The 27,334-nt window shown below is 39.1% G+C and overlaps 1 protein-coding gene across 1 annotated transcript in view; it reads right to left on the bottom strand.

Moving 5' to 3' along the window:
- furina (furin (paired basic amino acid cleaving enzyme) a) overlaps positions 1 to 27,334 on the bottom strand; it is a gene marked incomplete at its 5' end in the record, with an annotated part of 73,020 nt that overhangs the window by 16,423 nt on the left and 29,263 nt on the right. The window contains 7 exon segments of the mRNA XM_035652302.1: positions 1,453 to 1,665; positions 2,972 to 3,144; positions 7,796 to 7,884; positions 14,919 to 14,995; positions 15,205 to 15,333; positions 17,833 to 17,928; positions 25,550 to 25,648. Of these exon segments, the coding sequence (XP_035508195.1) occupies positions 1,453 to 1,665; positions 2,972 to 3,144; positions 7,796 to 7,884; positions 14,919 to 14,995; positions 15,205 to 15,333; positions 17,833 to 17,928; positions 25,550 to 25,648 (876 nt within the window).

Genomic DNA, 27,334 nt, shown 5'->3' with positions numbered 1-27,334 from the left:
GTGTGTGAGTGAGTGAGTGATTTTGTGTTTGTGAGAAGAATATTAAGCAGCAACAGATTGCCAGATGGAGTTTCAGCCGTTCACTATTCGTAATAATTTTAATGGCCCAAGACAGGATGAATGGAGGAAAGGAAGAGTAAAGAAAAGAAGTAAAGAATGAAGAAGTCATGCTGTGGTTCAGACATCAGATACAGAATAAAGCTGCAGATCCAAATGATACAAATGAGACAGTTACTCAATTGATCACTTAGTCCACTGAGATAAAAATTCATCATCAACTATCAAAGCAAAAATAGCAAGTAATTCTGTTGTTCCAGCTTCTTAAATTCTAATATTTTCCGCTTTTCTTTCTTCTGTGAAAATAAGAGGCATCTTTTGGTTTTGGGCTGCTGATCGAACAAAATAAGACATTTAAGGGATGACATCAGGCACTGATGCAATGGGATTTACTTAATCTTTTCTGACTATTTATATACCAAATGAATAATTTAATCAATAAATAATTGGTGGATCAACTGATAGTTAAGATAATCATTACTTGCAGCTATACATGTGTGTAAATGTAAATTCATCTAGCATACAGTATGATCAAGTGGCATTCCTAAAGGGTTTAGAAACATTGAAAGATTCAGCGATAAAAATAAAATATTATTGTCAGATTCTCATTATAAATAGGCCTGTATATGTTTGGTATTTGATCATATTAACTGTGGCAGTTACTGGGTAAAATTGATTAATATATACATAAAACCAGCTACACCACAAACCACAAATCCAAACCTATTCAATTTACAATTGTATAAAAACAAACAGAAGCATCAAATTGTCTCAGAATCATCCAATTTGAGGCTGGAACTCGTTGATAAATAACTTTAAAGATTAAAGGTATCCTGTGGCAATTTTGGACCTCTAGTAGCACTATAGAGCAGTTGTTTTTTTTTTTTTAATGAGTGGGTGCTTGTGTTGTTCCCCTCATGTACATGCACGGGGATGCGATGCACATGAATGTGGGTGATGCGACACACATTCCTGCCAATGGTTTCACACTATTACACTGATCTACAGGAGGAGGTAACACGGTAAGAAATGCAGCAATGCGGCAGCAAAGGCAGGGAAGATTAAGACTGAAAGCAAGTTAACATGAATGTAAACGATGCAGGTTTCAAAATGTTGGAGAAACTGGCTTTGGAAATGTTTTATGAGGAAGAAAATGAATTCACCATGTTTGTTATACCTCAAGGATACACACAATGTGATTTGGTGAGTTTACACTGAATGTAAACATACATTCAGGGTAAACAAGAAAACTCCAGAGGGCACCTTTAATTAATCAAAATTGTTGTTGCTGAATCGACTGATCAGCACTAATTATAATCAGACTGTTGCAAAAAAAAAAAGCACAAGCAGAGGAAGAGAAGGAGAGAAAAGACACTGGATACAACCGTAACTCACTATCTGTTTCTCATTGAGGTTCCCCGAGCTGTAGGTGGTGGCGAGGGTGGAGGAGCAAGCCTCGCTGTACCAGGGGACATTGCCGTTCTGTGTGGAGCTGCTGATGGACAGGGTGTAGATGCTGTTGGTGTAGCCGTCGCAGTTACAGCTGTCCTTCTCCCTCCCTCCGTTCCCAGAAGCCCACACAAAGATGGAGCCCAAACCGCCACGACCCTGGAGAACGTACAGTACATTCAGACAAATGGTAAAAGACAACCACAGACCCTTTCATTCATTCATGCCACTGGACCAAAATCTTATATATTGTTTAATAGGAATCCCAATTATAGTAGGGCAAATTAATTCCAGGGCTCATTTCAAAAGGGCCCATTTAAACGCAGCATACATCACAGAGGTCCGGGGTGGTCACTCAGTAAATTAAAAAGAGTTAAATATCGCATGACAGCAATGCAATACAAAAAGGCACTATATGACAGCAGGTCATTGTGATAAATCATCCAACCTCTCAGCCTTTGAAGTGCAATAATTTTCATCTAAGAGCTGCTTCATTGTATTGAGTGGAACCGTCGCTCTCTGCATTGATCAAACCCAGCTATGCACCACCCACACCACCATCTGACAACACTGTCACTGTGGCAATTATCTCAGTAGTCAGTGTCAGCGGTTCCAATCAGCTTTATGGCACATGCCTTGAATCCTACCACTCCATAACAAGAGTCAGTGTTAGCTGGATGGATGTGGGTATTTATGGAGTGCAGATATGAGAGCCTGGGGTGTGATCTGTATGCTTATTTTGTTCATTTTCTGTATCCGACACTGTCTCATGCATTAAAACGAATGCTCCTATCAACAACAGGACTGGTCACATGGCAGTGTTGTACATTTTTGCTTAATATTAAGATAATGTTAAATGTTGACAAGCCACTTTTTAAAATTATCCCCCTTTAAAATGTCTTAACCTGCATATGCATATTTAGGAATGTGTTTGGGAGCCTTTGATTAGAAATGCTTGTCAAGTAATTTAAAGCTCCAAGTGTTTGATTGGAATTTTTTAAAAAACAACCTTGATTTTTTTTAAAAACACTTCACATTCGAAGAGACCTCATGCTGACTGACTGAAAGAGCTGGGAGATAAAAGATGAGCTGGCAGTTTAAGAAGCACCCTTCAACGAACAATGAATATATATTTTTTTTAAATCAACTTTTCATACTTAAATTGTATCAGTGCTGCTTTTATTCATTTTTTAAAGATTTTTCTCCCTGGTGGGTTTTTAGAACAGACATTCCCTTCCATTCATAATTGTCAGGGTCAAAAACTGCTTTGTTCTTCCCGCTTGTGTCCTCTCATGCTTGAACAGTTCAATTACTGATTGCTGAAAGGAAGCCACACACAGGCTGTAAATAATTTCTGTCTCACACAAACATTCACACAAACACACACACAAACACAACACACACCACACACACCACACCCAACCACACGGCACACACACACAAAACCACCCACACACACACACACCTCTGTAACTCCACGTAGAAAAGCTTCTTTGGCAAGTTTGGCTGGTCCATCAACAGTTTTGCCGTCATCCTCTGGGCCCCAGCTGGCGCTGTAGACGTCAATGTGTTGGGGATTCAGACTGAGAGACTGGGCCTCCACCATGTCAGTCACCTCACCGTCCAGCATACGCACACCTGCACACACACACACACACATACAGAAGATGACAAAACTGATTTTATGATAAGTAAAAGTTCATATGAAATGAAAACCTAGTGAAAATTTACAAGGTTTACAGGTTCACAGGTTTACAGGTGTTGGGGAGCACTGCTGCCTATGTGAATTTTTTTTTTATAAAAGTATTTTGTGGCTCCAGGGGGGGCTGCGTGAAATCGGATATATTGCCTGAAGTGATGTCACTTGACTGACTTCAGCATCAAGGTTGGTTTGAAAAATCAGAGGTTGTGGAGTTTACCAGACCCTTGTAGCATGCTCCTAATCTCAAGGCTTCATTAGCAACAACTAACATAACACGCTCGAATCTCCAACCTGTCTGCAGTTGAGTTGCATTGTGGGTAACGAACAAAGGTTTATATACATACACGATATCACTGATTCTGCTGCATCAATTTGGATTTTTTTTCAACTATTACGAATTCAACAACGTTGAATACTAAATCAGAACAGTAGTATTTTTACCACAAACACTGAAACATGCTAAAAGTGCTGCAAGTAAAAACAATCTTACAGGATTTTGATCCTTTAGTCTGCAGCTCAGTGCTTTAGTTCATGGTGTTTTATCTGTGCACTTTTACCTGACTAAGCTCATGTTCAGCACGATTTAATGGTTTGTTGTTTGATTTGCATATTTACACACTTGTTTGCAATGCCATACTTTATCTGTGTGCATGTGTACAGCTAATGCAATGGTACAGCGTATGCTGCTGGTGTTAGTTATTTGTGCATCCACTGTGGTGTTCTTATGGAACGCACCAGGTAAATCAATGCTATCTCTATTGATCTGCTTTGGCGCCTGAGCTGGTTTGAAAAAAACAAAAACAGAAATAAAATGAGATCAATTGCATTGTGGGGCAATTGCCTCGTCAAGTGTGAAGCGGACTTCAGAGACTGAAAATTCATTTAAAAATATTAAAGAAAGCATTAATTGTCTTCCTCTACGTGTCTGGATGAAATCAGTGCAACTGTGCAAGTGTAAATTCAATCAGACTTGCTCCTATCTTAAGAGAAGTCAACAACTCAGACAATGTTTAAGTGTAGGCTTCATCTAAGGATTAATTATAAAAAGGTATTTAAAGTGATTATTGATCAAATTCTGTACCAGAGATACAACATTAACACACAGAAAACGCAATGCAGTGTTGTGCGTGTCCTAACCAATTATTTCTGCTTCATGGTCAGAAGGTTTTCTTGAAACAGAACTCCTTCTCTGTCTCAGCAATGTCTCACAGAAACGTGGTGAGAAATCAAAGACACTGAAAAACAAACTAATTTCCCCCTTTGATGCATTGCAGGTCAGGTTACTCCATGCTGCTCTATATGGGTTAAAGCAACCAAGCACTGGCACTTTGAAGTCCTCCAAAAGCATCAAACAGGCCCTGAGCTGCTAGTGTTTCCATGGCAGCCTGCACTTCTGTTAGAGGGCCATGTGATTTGCTGAAGATACTCTAGTATCTCCAGTGCTCATCCCAAAACATTCATCTATCCCCAAAACCACAGACCAAGGTTGATAATACATCAAGGTCCAATCGATTTGTTTGTGTATATGCATAGACCAGTATTATAAACCATTCAATGTTAGGAGTTATAAGATAGAACACATTCAGACTAAGTAAGTCAGTTAGCTGAGAAGATCAATATCACTCTAATGTCTGTACGGTAAATATGAAGCTACTGCCAGTTAGCTTAGTGTAGCATAAAGACTGGAAACGGGGTAACAGCTACCCTGCTCTGTCCAAAAGGTAACAAAATCCACATGCGACCACCTATAAAGCTCACTAAATAACACGTTCTATCTCATTTGTTAAATTAATTCAAAGACTTAAGTGTAAAACCAGGTAAAAGTGGTTTGATATGAAACTGTAGAGTAACATTTAATGAATGGCTATGAGAGTGGTATTGATCTTCTCATCTTACTTTTGGCAAGAACGTTATCGGTGAGTTGACTGAAACAAACGTCATCGTAAATAAAACAAAGACAATGCATCTGTGAACAGACAACTGCAATAAACTGGTGCTTAATTTATTGTACTTTTATTGGTTTTTTTTGTTTTAAGTTCACCTGAAGGACTACTTTTACCTCGGACAAATTAATTTTGGAAGATCTAAGCCAACCAATCTGTGTTGGAAACTACCATGGAGATATTTCACAGGAGAGTCTCCTGGCTGAATAATGAGCCACAGTACAGCAGGTGGCATGGGGGCAAGTGAGGAGTCACAGAAGCTTTTGCACTGCTCCCTCTGGACAATATCTTTCTGATATATATTCTCCCTGGCCACCAAAAGAAATACAATGGTCTTGCTGCTGTGGATTTAAAATGACAATTTGGGTTCCTGCCTTTTGTTTTTGATGTTTTTGAGAAGGCTATCAGACTTTATGCTGTTGAGAACTACTGCAGACTTTGTACAATCTGGACTCTCCTGTACTTGTGTGCTGTGTATTCACCATCAAACATCGTATATCAAAACATTAAAAAAAAACTGAGATTTGAAAGGTTGAGAGCAAGTTGAAAATGATGGATTTAAAATGGAAAATATAGTATTCAAATAAATGAGATTTGAATGTCTGAAATATTTTCTCCACTCTTTGCAATGATTTCAATGTTACACATCTTTGTCATTCACAGTTGTTGAGGTGTAGTGGAAGAGCAAACACAAATAGACTCTTTTAGATTTTTTATAGTTTCTGGACTTCTGATTATACTGGTGGAAAAGAGCCTTCAGTGTGGATAAAAGCACATGTGTAGGTTTTTCGCAACCCCGGGCCGCCTCCTGCTCCACCTACATGACCACACACAGCTCACTTGTTATGTTAGAAAACTGAATGCCATGTGGTGTATTCCCACTTGCCATCTGGAATGATCATAAAGACTAGAGTTATGGCATCATTCTGACGGGGTTCAAACTTTATGAGAGCAGGATGTAGGAAGGAGGTTATTGAGATAAGCAGAGAGCTAATGAGAGGAGCTTGCACTGGGATAAAGGAGCTCCTACATTTTAAAAAAGGACTACACATCATTATGCTACATCCTGGAGTCAGCAGAGCCCACAACAGACAACACGTTCCACAGCACAGGAACAAGAAATAAGCAATCACAAATATGAAACATATGTGCACATGTAGCAGCAATGTGACCATACCAACAACCACCTTTGATCCTCATAGCCCATTAAATGTGGACCCATACTGAGAGAAAAACCCTCAAATGAAACATCATGAAATAATGAAATGCGTTGTTTACATTGAAAAATGTACACAAGTTGTACACACAACCAACTTGTGTACATGAAGCTTCTTTTGAAGAATGGGGGGGGGGGGGGGGGGGGACTACAAAAAACGTTCACTCCCAACAGGCAGAAGGAAAACAACCCATCAGGGTGCAAAATCCTTTTTTAGAACAAACAAATTAATATTTCACAGTTATTTGTGCACGCTTTTTATTTTTTTTTTTTTTTAAATTTGATATATTCAATTTAAAATGCTAATCTGATAAAAGCAGCAATCCTCGCATTTGACAGTTGCATTCAGGAATGTCTTGGGAGTTTTTGCTTTAAAAAAAAAACGAATCTGCGCTCAAGGGTTTCTGCCTCTTAAAAGGAGGTTTTTCCTTGCTGCTGTCGCCAAGTGACTTTCTTAAATAAATATAGGAGGAAGGTGAAACCACTGTCTGCAACATTCTGCATGCACACAGTGGTTGTGACAGACACTGGGTGATGAAATTTCATTGGCCAGAGTGACACAATCAACCATCAAGCATGCGTTGCTCGAGAACAGCAAGGGCCGACATCACAGCAGGGTATCAACGAGGCTCTGCAAAATGTGTATTCCGATGATTTGACTTCAGCATGTCTGTGACATGGCTTCAAAAACAATCTTAAAGTGGGCGATTTACCTTCAACAAACTATAAAGACGGTATTTTCAAGTTTGCAGCACTACAGTCAACCCCCCATTCTATCTCATTCTCAGCCTTTAGACACACCACCAGCACAACCAGATGTCTCCAAATGCATTGAGTTAGCAGTTTATTAGGTACAGCTGTACAATCTAATGCAACCCAGCACAGCAGCACTGGAACAAAAAAAAGTATGAAGCGCATAATGTTATGTTTCTGTCAGAAAGGTGTTAATTCCACTCTGGTATTTCTTGTGGTGGTAGCAACACGTAGGGTTAGGTTTGTACTTGACAGTATATTGAAAGGTGTGATTTGTCTGCACCAATTTACAACAAATGGATTAGAAGTGACTTATATCAGCCATTTTTGTTTAACCTGTATATAAGCTCAGAACAGTAAATTTGACATGAAGTTAACACAGTTTTTCTCAAAGCTACCACAGCGTACTATTTTAGAAACTGTATGTTTCTGTGCTTTTTGAATACTGTTACTCCATGCAAAACCAACACACTTAGTGCATTTGCAATCCACATCACAACTCTGCTAATGCTCGAGATTCAGTGTCATGCTGTGCCCGGGAAATGGACTGAAAATAACACTGGCACTGTAAAACAAGTATTTCAGCTATTCTGGCTGTCAAAAAAGAAACAGAGATGAAACTAAGGTTTGCCCCTGTGAGGACAAATAATCTACTTGTTTTAAATTTGACCGTACCTCCAATCTTGGCATTGTAGGCCACCCCAACTCCACAGATCCCATTGTTGGCTACTGCGGCTACTTCTCCTGCACATCGTGTTCCATGCCTGGAGAGAAGGAGGAATGAGAAAGTGAGAGACACGTTTAAACAAAAATACTTGTGTCATTCACCTAACGACACAGCACTTTACTCTATATTCAATTAAATTCAAGTTTATTTGCATAGTGCCATACCAAATAAAAGTTCTCAGGACACTCTTCAAATAGAGAGAGCCTGTAATCCTTGTAAAATTATTTACAGAGACCCAACAGTTCCCACCATGAGCAAGCACTCGACAACAGGGGCAAGGAAAAACTTCCTTTTAAGAGGCAGAAACCTCAAGCAGACCCTGGCTCTAGGTGGGCAGCAGTCTGACTCGACGGGTATATACTGTATACCCACAGGTAGCGTACATGTTTAACAGCTCTTGCTTGTGAAGAATGTGCTCCCTCGTGTACCGTGGTCGAGCTGTAGACTGAGACAAAACAAACTCATGGAGACAGGTTCTTGGCTTTGATTCATTTAAACAAATCTGAATTCAAATTTGTCCAAAAGAAAACACTGAGTCAGTAAGTGGAGATCATCATACATTATCTATGGCCTTCCAGCATTAGTAACCTTGGAATGCCTTATGGGTCCTGAATCAAGTCAAGGGAAAAGGGAAATAAGATGACATACTACCGTCACACAGGGGAGGAAATTGTGAATTAGATTTGCCATTTACACAATGGGTCCTTCACTAAGCCTGAGCCTCTGTAGTAAGATCTAGCTCCAGGAACCATAGTGTAGAGATCCAGGAAGCTGCTTACAGAGGAGCTGATCTTCACATTCCAGTCAGGTGCATTCCCCTGGTCTGCCAGATGGATATGCACTCTTAATGCCCTTCAAACCATGGCACAACCCCCACTGGAGCGCAGCAATTCCCAGAAAGGAATGCTGGAGCCAAGGAAACACTGTGCCACACCAGGAAACGACAGAAACAGCAGATATTCACTACTGAAAGAACTATCTATGCCAGCAGGCTTACAATAAAGCACTATTCATATCCAGCTAAACCAAAAACCCAAGAATCAAAACACCAGCAGTAGATATCCTTCCCTGACACAATAGACTATATCTGCTGTCAGGATATGGACATTTAATCTGACGGTAGTCTGCCAAAACTGCAGATACAAGTTTTTAATGCGTATTAAAGAAATCATTAATTCCACAAATTGAATCTCCTGAAGTGCAATTAAACTCTTCACAAAACTCTTTCATTAAAGACACAGGTATAATGACAGAAGGTCAGAGTATTGTAATTAATCTGCTGGCCTCGAGAGATCTCTTTAGAGATGGTGATGAGATGAGAGGGCGGAGGTTAATGTCAGTGCCACAGTCGACATTGGCACCACATCTCTAATGTGTCACAAGACGCCAGTTAGATGGAGTCGGAGGCTACATGAGCTGCTGGATAGTAAAAACAAGACAAAAGTAAACATGTTAAAACACACATACACACACACACACACTTTTCCAGAAAACTTTATCTTGACTTTCCTGGAAAGTCTGTTGACTTTGGAGTCATATGTCCTACAGCATCCGTGTTTGTGATGCAGCTGATAATAAGGAGGAGCTCAGGTGTCTGCGATGGCATGCCGGGCATGCACAGGCCTATTCCACCAGTGTTCAACTGAGCCTTTTTGTTTTTTCCAAACCTTCCCTTTGACACATTCATTACACTCATTTACACTGTGGACTGATTCATAGCATACAAATGCTGTTACAGAGGTGAAGCTCTCGGTCTCAGAATCTGATTATGCAAGAACTACTTGCATAATCAGGTTTTTGGGAGTGATTTTCTTGGGAGTGATAAAATGGATACAAGAAGATATCCTTTTACTGCTCCCACTCACTGTTCGAGTCAATAAGAATGTGAGGAAGAGTGCATCAGTGGGTCAAACACTTGAATGAACTTCATATGAAATCAGCCTGCTCTCTGCAATTGCACATGCACGAGTCTCTAACATGAAGGCATTTTCATTTAACTATCGATTTGCAGATAGTGAGCAGAACTGCTCTGTGTGAATCCAATCAAGGGTGTTTAGTTCAGCAAATGACATTCAAGGTCAAATGATGGTTTATGGTAGTGGTAGCCTATATATCTAGAACTGACTCAATTAAGCACCGTCTTTAGAAAATGTATCACTAATGTTTTAGCTATACAGGTAATTGATTTCAGAGATGTCTGAATTACAATGTTAAAATTGAGTTACAATCCAAAAGGATACAAAAGTAAGTAAGTAAGTAAGTAAGTAAGTAAGTAAGTAAGTAAGTAAGTAAGGCTGCAACTGATGATCATTTTCATAATTAAATAATCTGTCAATAATTTAGATTAACTTATTAATAGTTTTGTCCATAAAATGTAACCAAACAGTCCAAAATCAAGATATTCAATTGTCACATAGTGAGTGGCAACACAGTATTTTGGGGGGATTTTGCTTAAAGAATGACTTAAACGATTCTCAAAGTAGTTGCAGCACCTTATTTCTTCCCTTGTTGTTCCAACTTCCAAAAAATGTGCTAAAAGTTAAAATATTCTGCTCCTCATTTGCTGGAGACCTTGTTTGAAACCAAATCACTGCTCTATACAAACTAATAAAATCTTGAACCTGCTCTGACCTTTAATAAGAAACTATTCATCACAGTAACATTACGCGTACAGCCCTAAGCCATTATAATGCTTCACTGATTACTGTTCATTCATGATGTTACAAATTGTAAAGATTTTAATACTTTACGGCCCAAATTCCCAAATGCAGAATTAAACCACAGCTAATTAGAAACCATGACTCTGTGAGTTCATCTGTCAACAGGATGATCAGTCACGATGGGATGCCTGAGGGAGCTACCACTCCTCTGACAAAGGCAACAAACGTCACATTAAACCAAACCTGGGGTCCCCCTCCAGGCCAAGGGTTTACAAAGGAGGCTAAAGAGGTGACAGCACAGCGCAGAGATCATCACATGAAGTGAAACATCTCCCAGACATTGTCTGCAGGAACAAAGAGCTGTCTGTCACTACAAGTACAGCATTGTTCAATCAGTTGTTAACAAGTGACACAGATTAATTATCAGTGTTGCAATATCTGTCTGACACACAGGCTCAGACTGTCAGACCTCAATTATAGGACCACACTCCAACTCTCATCAGCTCCCACTTCTTTAAAAACCACTAGCCACTATTATCCATTCTGGTGCTATAAAACATTTTTAACAAGCGTATACTACTAAACCTGTATGATTGCTATAGTTGTATGATTCGGGTAGCAGGGTCCCGTTTCAGGGCAAATAAATGTGGTCTCAGATCAGTGCACAGACATGTGTACTTGTCGATACCTCATAGGCAGTATGGGAGGAATTTTTGATACATGCCGTTATGCATAAGTCAAGGACTCGGATTTCATAGCAGGTTATACAACAAAAGATGTTTTAGGATTTACTTCCCATGCAGTGACCATGTGATTATCTTAAGACAAAACAAACTTGCTGGACCATTTGTTAAATGGAGTTTGGTTTGTTATTTGTATAGCCCTTTCAGATATACTTGTTATAAAAGTTATATTGTACAATATAAATACATTGTTTAAGCAAATTAAATATGTATTTTTACATAAATAAAATCAGTCTAAAGCTTTTAATTTATCAAATGCTTTATCACATTGTCCTTTTAATTAATAAAACTTGACACAATCGTGTCTAGACACACCATGAATACTTAGACAGAATAATGAGACACCGGTCTAATTTAGACGAGCTTCCAGTGAACCAAAACAAAACTAAATGAAGCAACAGTCAATTAGCTACTGTGGGTGTCTGCCACATTACCAATATAATGCAAACTGTCCATTCATCTGAACACACTTACACCAACAGAGCGTGAATAACAACTGTTTTTTATTTGAACCACTTTTATGCCTTCACTAATCCTTCTTAAAAAATCTCAATTGAAAAAGAAACAGGAGAGTCTCATAGAAACTTCAAAACACCTTTTGTATCTGATACATTGTGCAATAAGCCAGGACTCTGCGTCATACGTAATGGTGATAATAGAAGATTATGGTGAACAAAGAGCAATTTCAGTAAAGTCTTGTACCGATTACGGCCAGAACAAGCCCCCTGGCATATTCTATGCACAGAGACTAACTCAGGTTACAGCGAACTACAGTTGGCTGCAGGCCCGAGGCCAACAACATGATCAGTATTCATACCCACAGCTGGCAGAACCATTATCACTGTGTAAAGCCTAAACTGCCTGTCTGTGGATACTTCCTACAGAGACATGCTATTGTCACACAGACATATCCAAACTGTGTCCGCAAAACCCAGAAAAGTGTTCACCTGCAATGGCCAGAACTACTGATGCTGCAGGTTTTCTTGTGATCCTCTGGTGCCACGTGATGTGTAATCATACTGTCTAATACCTGACAAGTTCAACATTTGGCTTCAGCAGTTTGCGATATCTAAAAATTTGTGACTTTACAGCAAGATGACTATGAGGATATGTGACGAAAAAGAAAACCATGAAAAACAAACAAAAAAACAACTATAGTGTGAAATATATACTTGTCCAACATTGCGGTGTTATTTTTTTATTTATCTTCTAAGTGCCACTTCTCACCTGTAATCAGAGTGTGGAAAACAACATCTTTCATTCACTTGCTTTCTCTCTCTTGCATTAGTTTAATTACTTTTAAAAAATCATTGAGGCTCTTGAGGCTGTGGACAGTGGCGTTCGCTGTTCATTAGTCTCTGGTTTGCACTGAACCTCAAAGGTAAATCTGCACAACTGTTATGCTCTGCTCATTCTTAAGTCTGTTAATGGTTCTGCCAGTTTACTAATGAGCTGGCCTTCAGGACAAAAGGTCTGGTGATGTTTATAGAGCATGGTGAAGAGAGGAATATGAACAAAATGTCTAGAGAGAGATTAATGTAGGGTCTGGTGAAAATTAATTAGCCTGCTGTTTGCCATAGTGTTAAATATGTCCCTTCATCAATCACTGCACATTAAATATTTCTGAATTTACATGTGTAGTCAGTCTGCACTACCCCCTTGTTTTGTAAAGTAAGTTATTTTTGCCTGTTCATCATAATCATCGAGAAAAGAAATCAGTTTATTGCACATGTTGAATAGGGTGATATTGGCATAGTATATATCATATTGAGAGCTAGCCTTGCTCTAAATCAGGAGGCAAAATGTTGAGTATTTCTTTAAAAAATAAAAAATAAATTAAAAAAAGACTCCCTGCCAGTTTATACAGGTTTAATCCAGAAAATGCACATTTGGAAACCATCCTGATAGGAGTCAGAGGAAACCCTGGAAAGAGAAACATCTAGATCACATGCTTAGATAAACATGAGGGTGAATGGTCACATTGCTATAGAGCCATCCTCACTGCTTCCCGTATGCTGGGAAAGAAAGACAGCTTTATAGAGGTGAACACAGTTGGGCTTTTTGCAGGGAACAGACACTTACAGTCTTATACAACCTTACACATTTTCATGCCCGCCCACAAGTTGTTTACACATGCATCAGCACCAACCCACTGTAAAAAGTAAGAGAAACAGACACACAGACACAGAAACAGACACACACAGACACACACAGATACAGACACACACACACACACACACACACACACACACACACGAATACACAGAAATGCCCCCTTCTCAATTGGTCCTGCCACAAGGAAGACACGGAGAGCTGGGTGGCAGGAGATAAGGGCTGAGGTGAGCGAGGGTTGGAAAGAGGTGCAGCTGAAATGAAGGAAACATCAATAGTAAGTGTCTTAGCTGGGCTCTGGGCCACTATGAGCCACCAGAAGAGCTTAAGCGTGCCTTGGCACAAATTATGGATCTGTGAAGCTGCACCGGAGGGATGTTCTACCACATTCTTCCGCAAGAAATTCCACCATTTAGGGTTTTGTTGATGGTGGTGGTGAAAACAGTTTCAGGCACTGGCACAAAACACTCAGTTGGGCTGAATCAGAAAGTGACGGCACATTGTTTGAACTGTTTCCATGTTTATCAAAACTTTTACAGATAAGTGCGTGCATGTTTGTTTCTGCCCAAAGAAGTATACTTTATTTGGAATATGAAAACAATTACACACCTTCCACAATCAACCTCCAACTCTTATGTGCTCCACAAAGCCTTTAAGGAGATGAAACTGCTACTTAGCATAATTATAGTATGTTTAGGCTATTCTGTTGCTCTGACTGTTATATCCATGGTGCCCGCTCCAGGCCCCTGTCCCAGGAACGTTTGATTTCCACCTATCCTTCCAACTATAATCTTCTCTGCCAATCACTAGTAATCATGGTGAGCCTTGAAATAAAAAGCCTCTCAGACCAGTGGCCCACAAACAGCAGATTACAGCAAATCAGAAATTAAAGTCAGAAGGGAGGCAGGCGGTGGGAATGAATGAAGACGAGCAAGGGCCCTCCAGAGCCAAGAGATTTGCTCTGTTTCATTAATGCTGATGAACTTAATTCAATCAATTCTCTGCAAGACATCACTGTGGTGGTAAACAACTCCTAATGCCATCTGCAGAGGCCACTGCAATAAAGCCATTTTATTCACACACTACCTTAATCCTAGTGTAGATTTACTCTACTTACCCAGGTTATAGAGATGCCCTGGCGGTGCTTGTGTGATTTAGCAGGCCAAAACAAATCCACAAACTCTTGAGTTGGGCGCAGGATTCATATTAGGATTTAATTGCCCATTTTTGGAGAGTAAAAAGCATTAAATGGCAGAAAATTAAAATGTCTTGGACAAAACAACCCCCATAGGCTATGGCCTTTAATTAGTTTTTTTTTTCCACGTAAATGCTGCCCTTCGACTCAACAGTGGATGAGAAACAGCCACTGGCCTATTTACATGTCATCCGTCAGCCATCAAACAGTAAGGGGGACAAATTAATGAACAAGTGCAATTTAATCCTGACATGTCCCCCCACACAGCCGGCATTTATAAAACACAAGTGGGTGGTTTCAGGGATGGCCAAAAGACAAAGAGAAGAGTGGAAATTAAATTGTTATCTGTATAGCTTTCTACCTGTTGTCATTAAGCTGCGTGTATCGAGGCTGGGGATCGGGGTCTCCATCGTTCACATCGTAGCTGGCATCTGGGTCCTTAAAAAATACAGATAAGCTGTTAAGACTCTGATACGTAAACAGATTTTTCTGAGTGTGGTACATTCAAAATGCAAAATTTAACATTTCAAAATCTGTTTGCACGGAAATGATTCTTAAAATCCATCAGCCACTCAATTCTGACACAAGAAAGAAAAGCTTTTCCATAGAAAACAGAATGTTTCAGCTCATTCAGGAGTAGTACTCACGTAGTTCTGCATCAAGTCAGGATGGTTCTTCTCTATTCCATCATCCAGAATGGACACCACCACTCCTTTACCTGTGTAGCCCAACTGCCATGCAGCTTTGGCATTCAAGTCACGGTGGTTGCCGTTGTACTGAGGATGGAGAAAGCAAATAACGGTTGAGAAGGAATCCAATTATCTGAGAGACACCTGAATGCTGACAAGAATGTGCTTTTAACTAAATCTGGAAGGGCTTAAAAAAACATAAGGGCAATCATTTTAGACATTTAGATGAAGACTGGAGATTTTGACTGAAGCATCAGGGGAAAAAGGTACATCTTATTGAATTTCAGTCGTTTTTTCCTTAAGTAATCGCTAAAGTTTCTCTATGAGGAGAGGGCAGTATTGCAAGGTTACAAAGAGTATCTATTTTCTGAGAGCATCAGTGCCATGCTTGCATTTATTGCATTTATTATTAATACCAAGTAACACAGCAGTAAACTGGATGATGGCACACAGTAGGCCTAATGATTCTGTATGCTTTTTGATATGCTTCTGGCATTCAACTTGACCTTTGGTCCAAAGCCATGTCTGGCTTTCATCTAGTTCAAAGCTCTTTTTATTATTATTTTTTAAAAGCACACCACCATGTGTCGTATGTCTGATGTACCGTCATACCGCCATATTCTCCTCTTAGATTTCAGCCCCTTGTTAGTGCACACAGGATGAGGTCTGCTTCGCAAACCTTGTAGCGTCATTGACACCATCATAAGGAAAATCAATTAAAACTGAAAGCTGTGATCTGCAATGCTGACTCAGATTGAAAAAGAAAGAAAAAATCTGAGAGAGGCAAGTACAACGTTTTATTTTGAATATTGCTCTCAAGTAAGTCCTTTTCTTTCTACCTTAATTTCAGAATTCCTTCTGTACACTGAAGACCTGAGCATGTGTACAGCTTGAGATCTCTGCTTTGAGGCTTGCCTATCAATTAGATAAATAAATATCAGAAAATATTAAATATTCATTGTAACAGCAGATGCTGACCATTAGCATCTGTCCACCAAGGACACCCTGCCAGCAGACCCACCCACTCTCCTCTGGCCAGCCAGGTTCAGTTTTAATGAGGCACAGACTTATTTATGTGCCTGTATGGAGAGGCAGCATATTTCTGCACTTCTGAAAATATATCACCACAATTACTTATTATTTAAAGTACACAGAATGTATTTCCATAATGAGGGAAAGTGTTGTTTTTTTCTGTAACTCAGCCAAGTATAGATATTTGGACTGTATACGACCTGTCTACAATAATTTCCATCTTGAAATTGAATCAGTGAACATTCACAAACAAATCAAATCAATGTCAAATGACTGTGGAGTTCAGGATAAACCAGAAAATTTTAATTTTTAAGCATTTTCATGCATTTGTTCTCTTTCCATGGAGTTGTTCAGCAAACCACTCTGTTAGATTACACAGAGCTATAGGCCATCAAAATCTTTTTTTAGCAATGTTAATGGGCAGCGTGGCACCGGGGATGTTAGTCAGGCGGTCGGTCCAACACTTTAGTCCAGAGTGAAATGTTACATTGGACGGGCTGCCATTAAATTTGGTGCAGTCATTCCTCGTACCCAATGGATGAATCCTGGTAATCCTCGTACTTTTCTTCCAGCCCCACTAACACATTAAAATGTCCGCTGGTCAACAACAATTCAGTTTGTGATACAAAAATTTTTGGGTTTTAGACTTTAAAACATCACTTTGACTTATTTTCATTAATTGATTGATTGATTAATTGATAATGAAAACAATTAATAATAGCAGCCCTAAAAGATAAAAATGTGATTAGAACATATGTATCACAGACAGGTTTTACTATCAGTGAAATACCGTTTGTGAACATATGGTAGCATCTATTACATCCAATCACATTGATACAATGTGGCAGCAGGCTTTTATCTACCTCATTTGCCTTTCAAGTTGCCACTAACTACTGCACCACACTGGGGAAGTCAGTCCGCCTCTGTTAAAGCACAGACATTTTGAACAACTGATGATGCAAGTCTGTTTTGCATCACCATGAATCTTCTTCCGCCTGAAGCATTCTCACAGTAATTGAAGGGAAAGTGGAGCCGAACAGAGAATCTCAGGGGTTGTTACTGCTGTTTTTAACAGGGCCAATGTATCAGTGACATTCTTCAAGTCAAACGTGAAAATCAATCAACTGAAAACAAGAGCGCTTCAAGGTGAAACCCCTCCGTTTCTCTCTTTGTTGCTGTGTAGCCTATAGATTGAAGTAAACCACCAATGTTTAAAAAGCATGCAATTCAGAATTCAAAGGCACGATGTGTATTGTTAGTGTTCAAGCTGAATCCTTTAAATAAAGTCATCCAGACTTGTGCACCTTCTTTTGCAAACAAGACACAAAACAGCATTTCGCACAAAGATGCTATATTGGATTCATACAGGCTTGTCTTTTGACTCAGGGGAAACATCAAAGCCCCAAATTTAATTACCTGTATTGACTTTTGGTAGACAAAAAGCTCAACCAGTGTGCAGTGCTATATTGTGCACGCACGCACGCACGCACGCACAATAATACACACACAGCCTTTTGTCCAATAAAGTTTCTGTTCAGCAGTGTTCATACTCACCAAGTACCACTGGTCTCTGAACTTGGGATCAAAAGGTTCTGTGTACACATCCCTCTTTTTCCTCCGTTTCGACACCTGTTGCTCTGCCCAAGTCACCTAAACATGAAGCACACAAACACAGAAATACATGTAGAAATTAGTTAACCAAACAAAAAGGTCAGCAAAGGAAAATACAAACACACAAAGTGCCCACTGTAATATAAAAAAAAACAAAACAAAACATGGAAGAAATAATTATGTGCTGGGCATGAGGGTCACCACGTCAAATAAATTAATAGAGATCCAAATTCTCAGCAGGATAACAGCAGACAGAGGGAGATTAGAGGCACAGGGGTATCGTGGACTCCTCACTAATGAGACTCGCTGATGAACTCCAGAGCAACCCGGGACTAATTAAAATTTCTAGATTAGTGTGAAATGGGATGCACCAGGATCTATTATGCTTCCGGGTACACCTAAACATGTATACGCACTAACAATATACACAGAGGTACACATTCAGTACAAATCTAGCTACACAACAGTAACCCAAGTCTGCAGGAGCCTTTCATACTGAGCGAGCTCCCGCAGAAAGTGTTGATAGAAGCAGAATGCATACAGTGAAAATAAGCCTGCATCTTACTCCCTCTGCAGAATCGTGCTTGGTGTATAGCAAAACGCCTGGGTACACGAGTACAGGAAAAGAAAACATGTCAGAGAAGGAAGACAGAGAACTGCCTGCTGCAAGGACGGAGCACCTGATGTGAAGGACAACCAAATCACAGTGCACCTCTCTCTCTCTCTCCGCCTCTGCAGATCACTAGAGACACGAGTAAAAAAAGGAAAGAAGTAATGAAGGTCACATTAGCTGCTACACTGAAGCGATGCCAATTCAACACTACCATAATATAACGCTATAATGGAATAATTTGACTTCAAGGAGCAGAAAGGTTTGTGTGTGGCTGTTCGTGTTAGTGTCGCTCCCATGACTGGTGAGAATCAGTCTAAGTGGAGGAGACGTTTCCACCAGAATTCATCTGATTCTTACAGGGAGGATGAGATCAGCCCTTTGACGTGCAGCTTTGGCAGTTTACACACAAAACTGGGAGATAGATTTTTCCATGTGCACTTAGGGAGTGATACAATTATGGGCCCTGACACATAAAGGCAGCTACTGCTGACAAACAGATGGATATGTCAGCAAATGTTTTCAGTTAAAAAGACTTCATCCAACATTCAACTGGCCACCAATATGCTTGTGCATTATGTGCTTGGGTGAGAGGAAATATCTAGTAAGTTGTCTGTATTTGTACTCCAAAGATCATCGAAAAGGGAGATAAACAGGGCGCCCTGGTCGTTCACCTGCTGGAGTGTTGTGTACTGAGGCGGAGAAAGGCTGCAGCCGTTTGCTGCATGTCATCCACCCTCTCTCTCCCCAACCTTCCCCGTCTTAAAGCTGTCACTATCCAAATACAAGTATGAAAAGCCTCAATAAATAATTATAAATTAGGGTAAAAAAGGAGATAAACAAAGCAAAGTAGCATACCATTTTCAGGCCATTGGGACTCTCACAGTCTCCTTAGTGTATATGCTTAGAATATAAATTAGGAAAATGCAAAAAAAAAAAAAAAGTGGAAAGTGGCACTGTAAACTTCTTCGTTGTGCTGGCGTTGTCAGATTGTGGACTTTTGGAGGAAGGAATAAAACCTTATCTACCATATTCAAAAAATAAATGTCTGTGTCCTACTGCCTCTGCATTTTAGTCTCTTTTCTCCTGCAGACGACAATGAGAGGATAAATGAAGGTGGTACATCACGTCGCAGAAAAATGTGGAACTTATGAAGCTTGTGTGCCCATACTGTATACATTTGTCATCCTTATTGTAATGCCAAGATTGACGTTTCTTTTCCTAACTGTGTAATGTGCAGTCTAATCTAAAATGAATGCCATCATATCAGCTGCTCAAATGCATCTTCACTGAATCAATAAATATGGATCTTATCCGTATCACATTTTTAGGAGATTCACATCTCTGTAGTGTCATAAACCTACTCCTACATGACATTAATACCACATCTCATTAGTTTGAGGCAGTTTTAGAGACAGAAAGGCAGTTGTTGAGTTGCTTCCCTCAGTCAGACTTTAATATCAGCTTCCTGTTTTCAAGAAAATGGCAGTATTGACTGAAAATGATCACTACAGTCTGGGTGACAAAGACTCAGTTGTGTGCAGGAATCAAATTTGACTTCATTACATGTGTTTTTCAGTCAGATAGAACAAAGCTATTTTCTCCTGCGTCATAAGGCGGTGTATGTGATTTCCCTTCTTCCATTTCCTTATCCGCTTTTCAATCACACACAAAATCCTGTATGAAACCAGTCTGGTTTTCACACATACCTAAGGTGGGTCTCTTTGGTGGAAAATGTACATGCTGACTCTGTTCAAAAGTAACAGGATTCAGAAAAAAGACGCAATGTTTGCGCAATATTTCTTATCTGGGGCAACACAGCAAGTTATGTATAATGTACCAGGGAATGGACTGTTTACTGCACCGTGTAGCTTGTACTGCATCAAATCTGCTCCTTAAACTATCTCATTATCACTGCAGGAGCATGGTGTAACTTTTGATTCCCTTGGTCTTGTTTTTCACACTATAAACAAAACCATGATATGCAAGAACTTTGTATTCATGTGCATGCATTTCCTGACAACGTGACAGCTTCTATTCACACTTTAGCTGTGTGGGAAATTTTACAAAAAGGCTTCTAGGTCTAACTAGACAGACTGGTAAAGCAACTCTTAAAGAAAAATGACACCCAACATGTCAAATTGGAAGTGTGTTTACCGATTACAAGACTTGTTGTCACGACATGACCATAAAAATGATTTGGTTATGGAAACTGCAGCCACAAAGGTGCCACTGTAAATTTGTATTTAAATTAAAGTGTATCAGTATCAAAGATCCATTTGTTCCTTAAAAAAGGGAAATTACTTGGTCCCTCTGCTATTGAGGTCGAAACACAGAGTCAGGCTTTAATACAAAAATGCAATAACATGACTGCTCATTGCTCATATACCTCCTGCAAACATGCACATTACTTGAGCAGCAACCATTTTGTTTCTTTTTGCTGCAGACACCTCTGTTACTCTGTTCTCCACACACTAATTTGTGCAGCCAGCCATCTTTAATGTTGCGCACGATTTTTGGAAATGACCGTCAAACCACAGCAGAGAGGCTTCTCAATCAGGCAACCCTGGAGAACATAACTTCCTGAATATTGTTTATTAGCACAGTAAGATTTGTGTACTTTCACTGTTCCATTTGTGGGAAGAAATAAACAATTTCAGTGCACAATGTGAAATGAATCATTAAAAACACTGATCAGTTTTATGTAAAGTTACAGATCTGAATTTCTAAGTAATGTAATTTGAATATAGTATACCAGTGACTATATAACTGAATATTAAACTGAACTTGAGATCAAAGTCCTCATTTCCATCAAAAGGTTATCTTCTGTAAACAGGAACAAGAAACAATAAAAGTCCTACTTCTCAGCACCAAACTCATAATTCATACTGAACAGATTTCCTATTTTTGGCAGTAGTGTAACAACAAAACATTTCCATTTTCTATTTTGCAATTTTCATGAGAGGAGTCTTTTGAAAATTCTTTAATAGTCTGTGACAGAACACAAAGCCCAGAAGTTGACAAACAGCATTTTTTATTATAAATGAGCTCTGAAAATGGAAAACGGCGTCTATCTCATGCGTCCAGACCGATCCAATGCAGAACTAATGCTCACAAGCAGACTGCTCGGTTCACGTTTAGGTGGAGAGTCCTATCCTGTCCAACAAATAGATTCCCCACCACACTCATTTTGCCCACCCACTGCTTTGTCCTTCTTCATTATACAAACATAGCATCCTCCCTCTGAGGCCAAATGGAAAGTTCAAATAAAGCATCATTACATAAAGGAACTGAATTAAATCGGTAGCTATGTCATTTATGTTTATGCCAAAGCTTTTTTAAGTTAGCTGCTTCTATTCTTGCCATAATAATGAAACTTGCAATAAAAGCTTTAACAGCAGTCAAACAGATTTACTTAAATTCAGTGCTTCTGAGCCAATCATTGCTTCGCCATGTATGTCCTATTCATTCTCTTCTTTTTAACTAACCAAACAAAAACAGTGAAGCAAAGCAAGAGTGCCCAAAGCAACAATAGAATAAAACAGACGACAGTAGAAGGCGTGGAGGTAGCAGATAGACCCAAGCTTCAAATCTTCAATAGACCCTATTAACAGGGCTCTGTTAGCCAGTCTATGAGATCTGGCAGAGGTCCAGGTGCTTTTGTCAGTAATTAGACACTCTTCAAAGAGACTTTACTGAGCCTTTTGTTCAGGCTTCATCTCGACCAGTTAAAAAGCTGCGAGGACAGTCTCTCTAGGATTTTTTAATTCCTCCTATTAAGAATATTTTTGCAATGTTTTCCCCTTTCACAAAAACTGTGCAGCTGATGCAAATGTGGATCAAACTTGCAATGATCTGCTGCTTTATAAAAGCTTTGATCAGACTATTAAGTGCAGTACAGTAGCAGAAGTGTATCGATGTTTGGATAGGAGTGAATCTATGCATGAAAAATCGGATATGGTAGAAATTGCAAGCTATTGCAGCATAAGCTGCCTTGATTAAATAATCAAACAAATAAATAAAACAAGGTACGGACAAGCTGACCTGACCCTTCCTGAACAGTTTCCACTTTCTCTGGAGGTGCTGTGGGAAAAAAGGAATTCAACAACAGGAAATGGAGCCACAGTGATAAAGGAAATCCCAAAGAGGGAGGTGGACCATTTCTAACATGTACGCAAACAAACCCAGTAGAAGCTGCTCTATTCCCAGTGTGCACCTGTACTGTGTAGCTGCACAGTATGAAGCATGGTCAGTAATACCTTAAGGCAGGTTTCATTAAAGGCAGCAGATTAGTTTTGACGTATGTAATGCTGCTGCAGTTGCACTTTATATGGAAATTAATCTAAATCACTGTAGCCGTCCTTGAAATGCTCCATTTACTGAAATGACTAGATACAATTTAGATGTAAATATTTTAATATAATTTCCAGAGAAAGAAGAAGAAACAGTCTTATGGGACGGTAGAGAAATGGGGAAAACATTTTCTTACACTTCACGGTGCTGGTAGGCTTCATCATTAGGAGAATGAGAAAATATAACACAAGATTGAATTGAGATCAGGGAGGAAAAAAAGAACCAGAGGACAACTCAAACTACTGAGTAAAAGGGGCTGAGCCAATCTGCTGGATCAGTATTGGAGTCAATTGATCACTGCAGCTATATAAAGCCGGAGCCATTTTAGATTCATTGTTCATTGTAACCATTGTGCTCTGGGTATGCAAGCTGTCAAAAGCACCCTACTGCACTATGATAAAACACTTAAATATTCTCCCGATGCACAGAGTTGTCAGCCGGTGAACCACAGAGGAGCACATACAAATAAATAGCATGCAGAAGAGGTTCCAATTAATAATCTTCACATTGACAGCGAGTGTCAGCGAGCGATGCAAGAAAGGCTGCTCCAGGTTTTTTTTAAAAGTGACTGTTTTGTCTTCGTTTCAGTGACATCTAACAAGTACACAGCTGCTCTGAAGTGCTGCTGTCAACTGTAAACTTTTTTTATTTTACTGCGGATGAAGAGATGCTGTCTGAATTCAATCCAAAAACTCCTGTCATAACAACAACAGACTGACAACCCCCTTTGTTCACAGATATTATATAAAAAACAATGGAGGTACATTACACATAATAACACAGCAAACCACTGAAGTAAAACATGAAACCAGTGCCACCAGTACGCCGTCCCCCGGAGAGCAGAAACATATTTGATTTTCATAACCCACAGTTTGACTTATATAATTGAATGTTTTATATAGTTCTTTACAGCCGCAACGATTACTCAATCCACCAATTGGTCAATCAAATCCAAATAACAGTCATGTCACTGTTGCCCATTAATCACGGAGTTGGCAGTTGGATCGAGAGTTCCTTGACGTGTCCTTGGGCTAAACATTGAACCCCTAATTGCTCCAGATGGTTACGCCACCACCTTGCAAAGTAGCATTGCTGCCAAAGTTGTGTGTTTTTCCTTGTCTTTGCGTAATAGTTTATTAAATAATTAGTTTTTAGGTTTTGGACTGCTTGTTGGACTGCTTGTTGGACATTTGACTATCTCACTTTGACCCATTTTTTAAACTGCTTCTTGATGTTACAATGAGTAAACGATTAATCGTCAATTGTTAGTTAAATTATTTATTTTTTTAAAGCTTTAGCTTTAACCTTTACGTGGTGCATTTCTATACTTTTTAATCTTACTTTGCTCATATCATATTTTTGCTTAGCACTCTAGATATTGTTGCTTCAGGTGCATTTACTTTGATGCTGTAAGCTATTTAACAATTTCAGTAGTTAGTTAAGAAGACTAAAAAACAAAGTCATTGGGCATTTAAAACTACCTTATTTGTTGTTAAGGTTTTATATTGTTATATTCAGTCAGTCACTTTTTATAAAAAAGTATTTTTAAAAAGGTTGGGAGCTTTTCTGATGGAAAAGTATTCATACATCCTCTTTCACGGCTGCACACTCCATTGTATTCCCACAGCTATGAATGTTAATTTCACACTCTTCCCTTTGTCCTTCCCAATGGGGTAGGACACAGGCTCATTTTCAAACTAACCTCCAACTTTCCTGCAAAACTGTGAGAAAATACAGACATGTGAAATTTTAAATTTAGATCAGTCACTGAGGAGGAACTAGATTCATCCATAGAGGATTGTGTGTGTCTGTCCACAGGGAAGCAGCAGCCCACCTTCGAACACTAAGGTGAAAGGAAAACAGGCAGTTTGAACGTTGCGGTTCGTCTGAGCAAGCCATTAAAAAAAGGTGGTGGTAAATTTGGTTTGGTTCTTTGGCCTGTGACTGTTAGCTCCCCATATTCCTCTTGGTTTCTAGTGTGCCTGTCATCCTGCACTACACACAACAACAGGTAATTTAGTGGACTAATTGACTCATTTGAATGATGATTTGAGGTTAATTATTCAGACAGTGAAAGTTTCATCAAAACAGCTTTTTAAAATGAATAAATCCCACATCATTTTTTAATTAAAAAAAAACTAATTTGGTATTTTATTATGTCGAAAAACAGTAATGGGTGAATATATGGAACATTAATATCATGAGTTAAGAAGATGTTTAGCTTATTGGTGTAAGAAACACATGTTACTTATTGTGGTATATTTAGGGTTTCTTAATAATGAATGAAAAGTATTTACATATAAAATATGGATAAACAATCACAGCTCCAGTTTATAGTTTAGGCAGTGAGCTCAAGTTTGTTACATACACAAATTTATATATTTCACACAGCAAGTGATTATATGATGTTGATTTAAAAAATTTTTTTTAAAAAAATGTTTACTGGGTGAAATGCTAAATAAATACAAGCACTCCAAATATCTGATTCAGTTCTATTTTCCTCCCAAAATCCCAAGAAAAGAGACCATGTTATCCGTAGATACACTAATGGTAACCCCACAACCAGCACTCACGGATGACAATACAAATATAGCGTTTGTATCCACTCCTCACAGCATACTGCAAAACATCAATACACCTTTTCCACATCCACGAACACAGTCCATCAATTGCAGCACCTGAGTATGAACGTCTTACCTTGGGATCTTTCTGCAGACGGACTTGTGTTCCCCTGTGATCTGACAACGATCTCTTCACCACTGTACGATGCCGGAAGTGATAGTAATCTCCAAATACCTGAAGAGACAAAGAGATACGATCAGTTATCACGCAAGGCTATTTAAATCGGTCTCCCTCTCTCTGTAATCTGATAAAAACTTTACATGCAATAATAGCTTCAATTAAGTATAAAATTACTCCAGTCATACTAGTTATATTTTTCTCTAACACTAAACCATAGTGTAGTTTACAATACAATACAATACAATATATAACTACTAGTCTTGTTGAATAGCTGTACTCAGTATTAAGCTCTATAAATGGATCAAATCCAGGCCACCTGACAAAACATGTTTTGTATGTAGCTTCACACTGCGTGGATTGAAACTTTTAGAATAAATAAATACATATAATAATTCCATTATTTATGAATGTATTTCGGTGAGACCGCAGTAGTCTTAACCACAGTCAATGCAGACTGTGGTTAAGACGGACCAAAGCAGCATCAAAGATTTTAGAAGCATAATTTTACTGGACTCAAGTTACAGAAAGCACTGTGCAAAACCCTTGATTTTTGGATTGCCCCTTCTCTATAGGAAACCTCTACTCAGGTGATACGAGTTCAAGAAAAATCTTTTTTCTCTGACTTTTGGGTTACCAAGTGAAGCTAATGGGCTGCATTATTCAACAAAAGGTGAGCTCACAATTAGAGAAGCCTCAATCCATTTTCATTCCTAATAACTCCCTCCAACTCCTGGTGCCACCACATTGACTAACATAATTCCCCTGTGCGAAAAACGATACATGACCTATAATCCTCTGTGCTCTATGTCCAGTTATTACCACTGTGTAATCAAGGTCATTTATTTAAAGCAGTGATACACTTTACTTCAAAGAATATGTTGTCAGAGGAATCAGTTTCAGAGGAAAAGACAATTTAATGGTGTGAATCTACACAAGTGCCCAAACAATTAGCCAATTAACTGATAGACAGATAATGCAATTTTATAATAACTCATTAATAATTTAAATGATCAGGTAAAAGACCAACAATTGCTGGTTACAGCCTCTCACGTTTGAGAATCTGCTTGCTATTTATGTATATCACTGTATGCTTACTCACTTTGGATTAAGAGAATTTAGTACATGTGCGGCTGTCAGACAGAAATTAACATTTTTATATTCAGAGTTAAATACTGTGTTTAACAGCCGACCAATCAAACATCTATGATGGTACTCAGGTGGCGTTGACAGCTCCATATGCTCTGAAGTGTTAATTAATGATTTTACTAAAGAGAAAATAGGGAAAAGCAGTTAGACTAGAGAGTCGTAAACTAAATTACCACTGCATACAAATTTGAGATGTGTGGCGTTAAACATAATTATAGGCATCATAAACATATATGAAGATTTAAATTACACATTTTTTGTAAACACACTGGGATGCTTTGTGTCAGCAAAGAGCTACTGCAGTGTGTACTGCAACTTTCCTTCACTCTGAAAGAGTCACGGTTCAGTCTCCCAACCTCCACTGCTCCCATTTAATCACAGTAAACAGGCCGATTCTAGCAGGGCTGACACAAAAAGCCCCTGCACACAAAGCCACAAGACAATAACCAAGAGGGAAGACACACTTTAGAGTAATATTCAGCTCAGGGTTGGGACCACCACCACCACCACCACCACAAGTGTGTGTGTGTGTGTGGTAGTGTGTGTTGTGTGTGTGTTGTGTGTGTGGTGTGTGTGTGTGTGTGTGTCTCAAAA

This window comes from Morone saxatilis, unplaced genomic scaffold, assembly GCF_004916995.1.
Source record: "Morone saxatilis isolate NCDOM2014 unplaced genomic scaffold, NCSU_SB_2.0 Contig11, whole genome shotgun sequence".
Taxonomy (NCBI): domain Eukaryota; kingdom Metazoa; phylum Chordata; class Actinopteri; family Moronidae; genus Morone; species Morone saxatilis.
The sequence above is the reverse complement of the archived record's forward strand: the minus strand, read 5'-3'. Positions and strand labels throughout refer to the sequence as shown.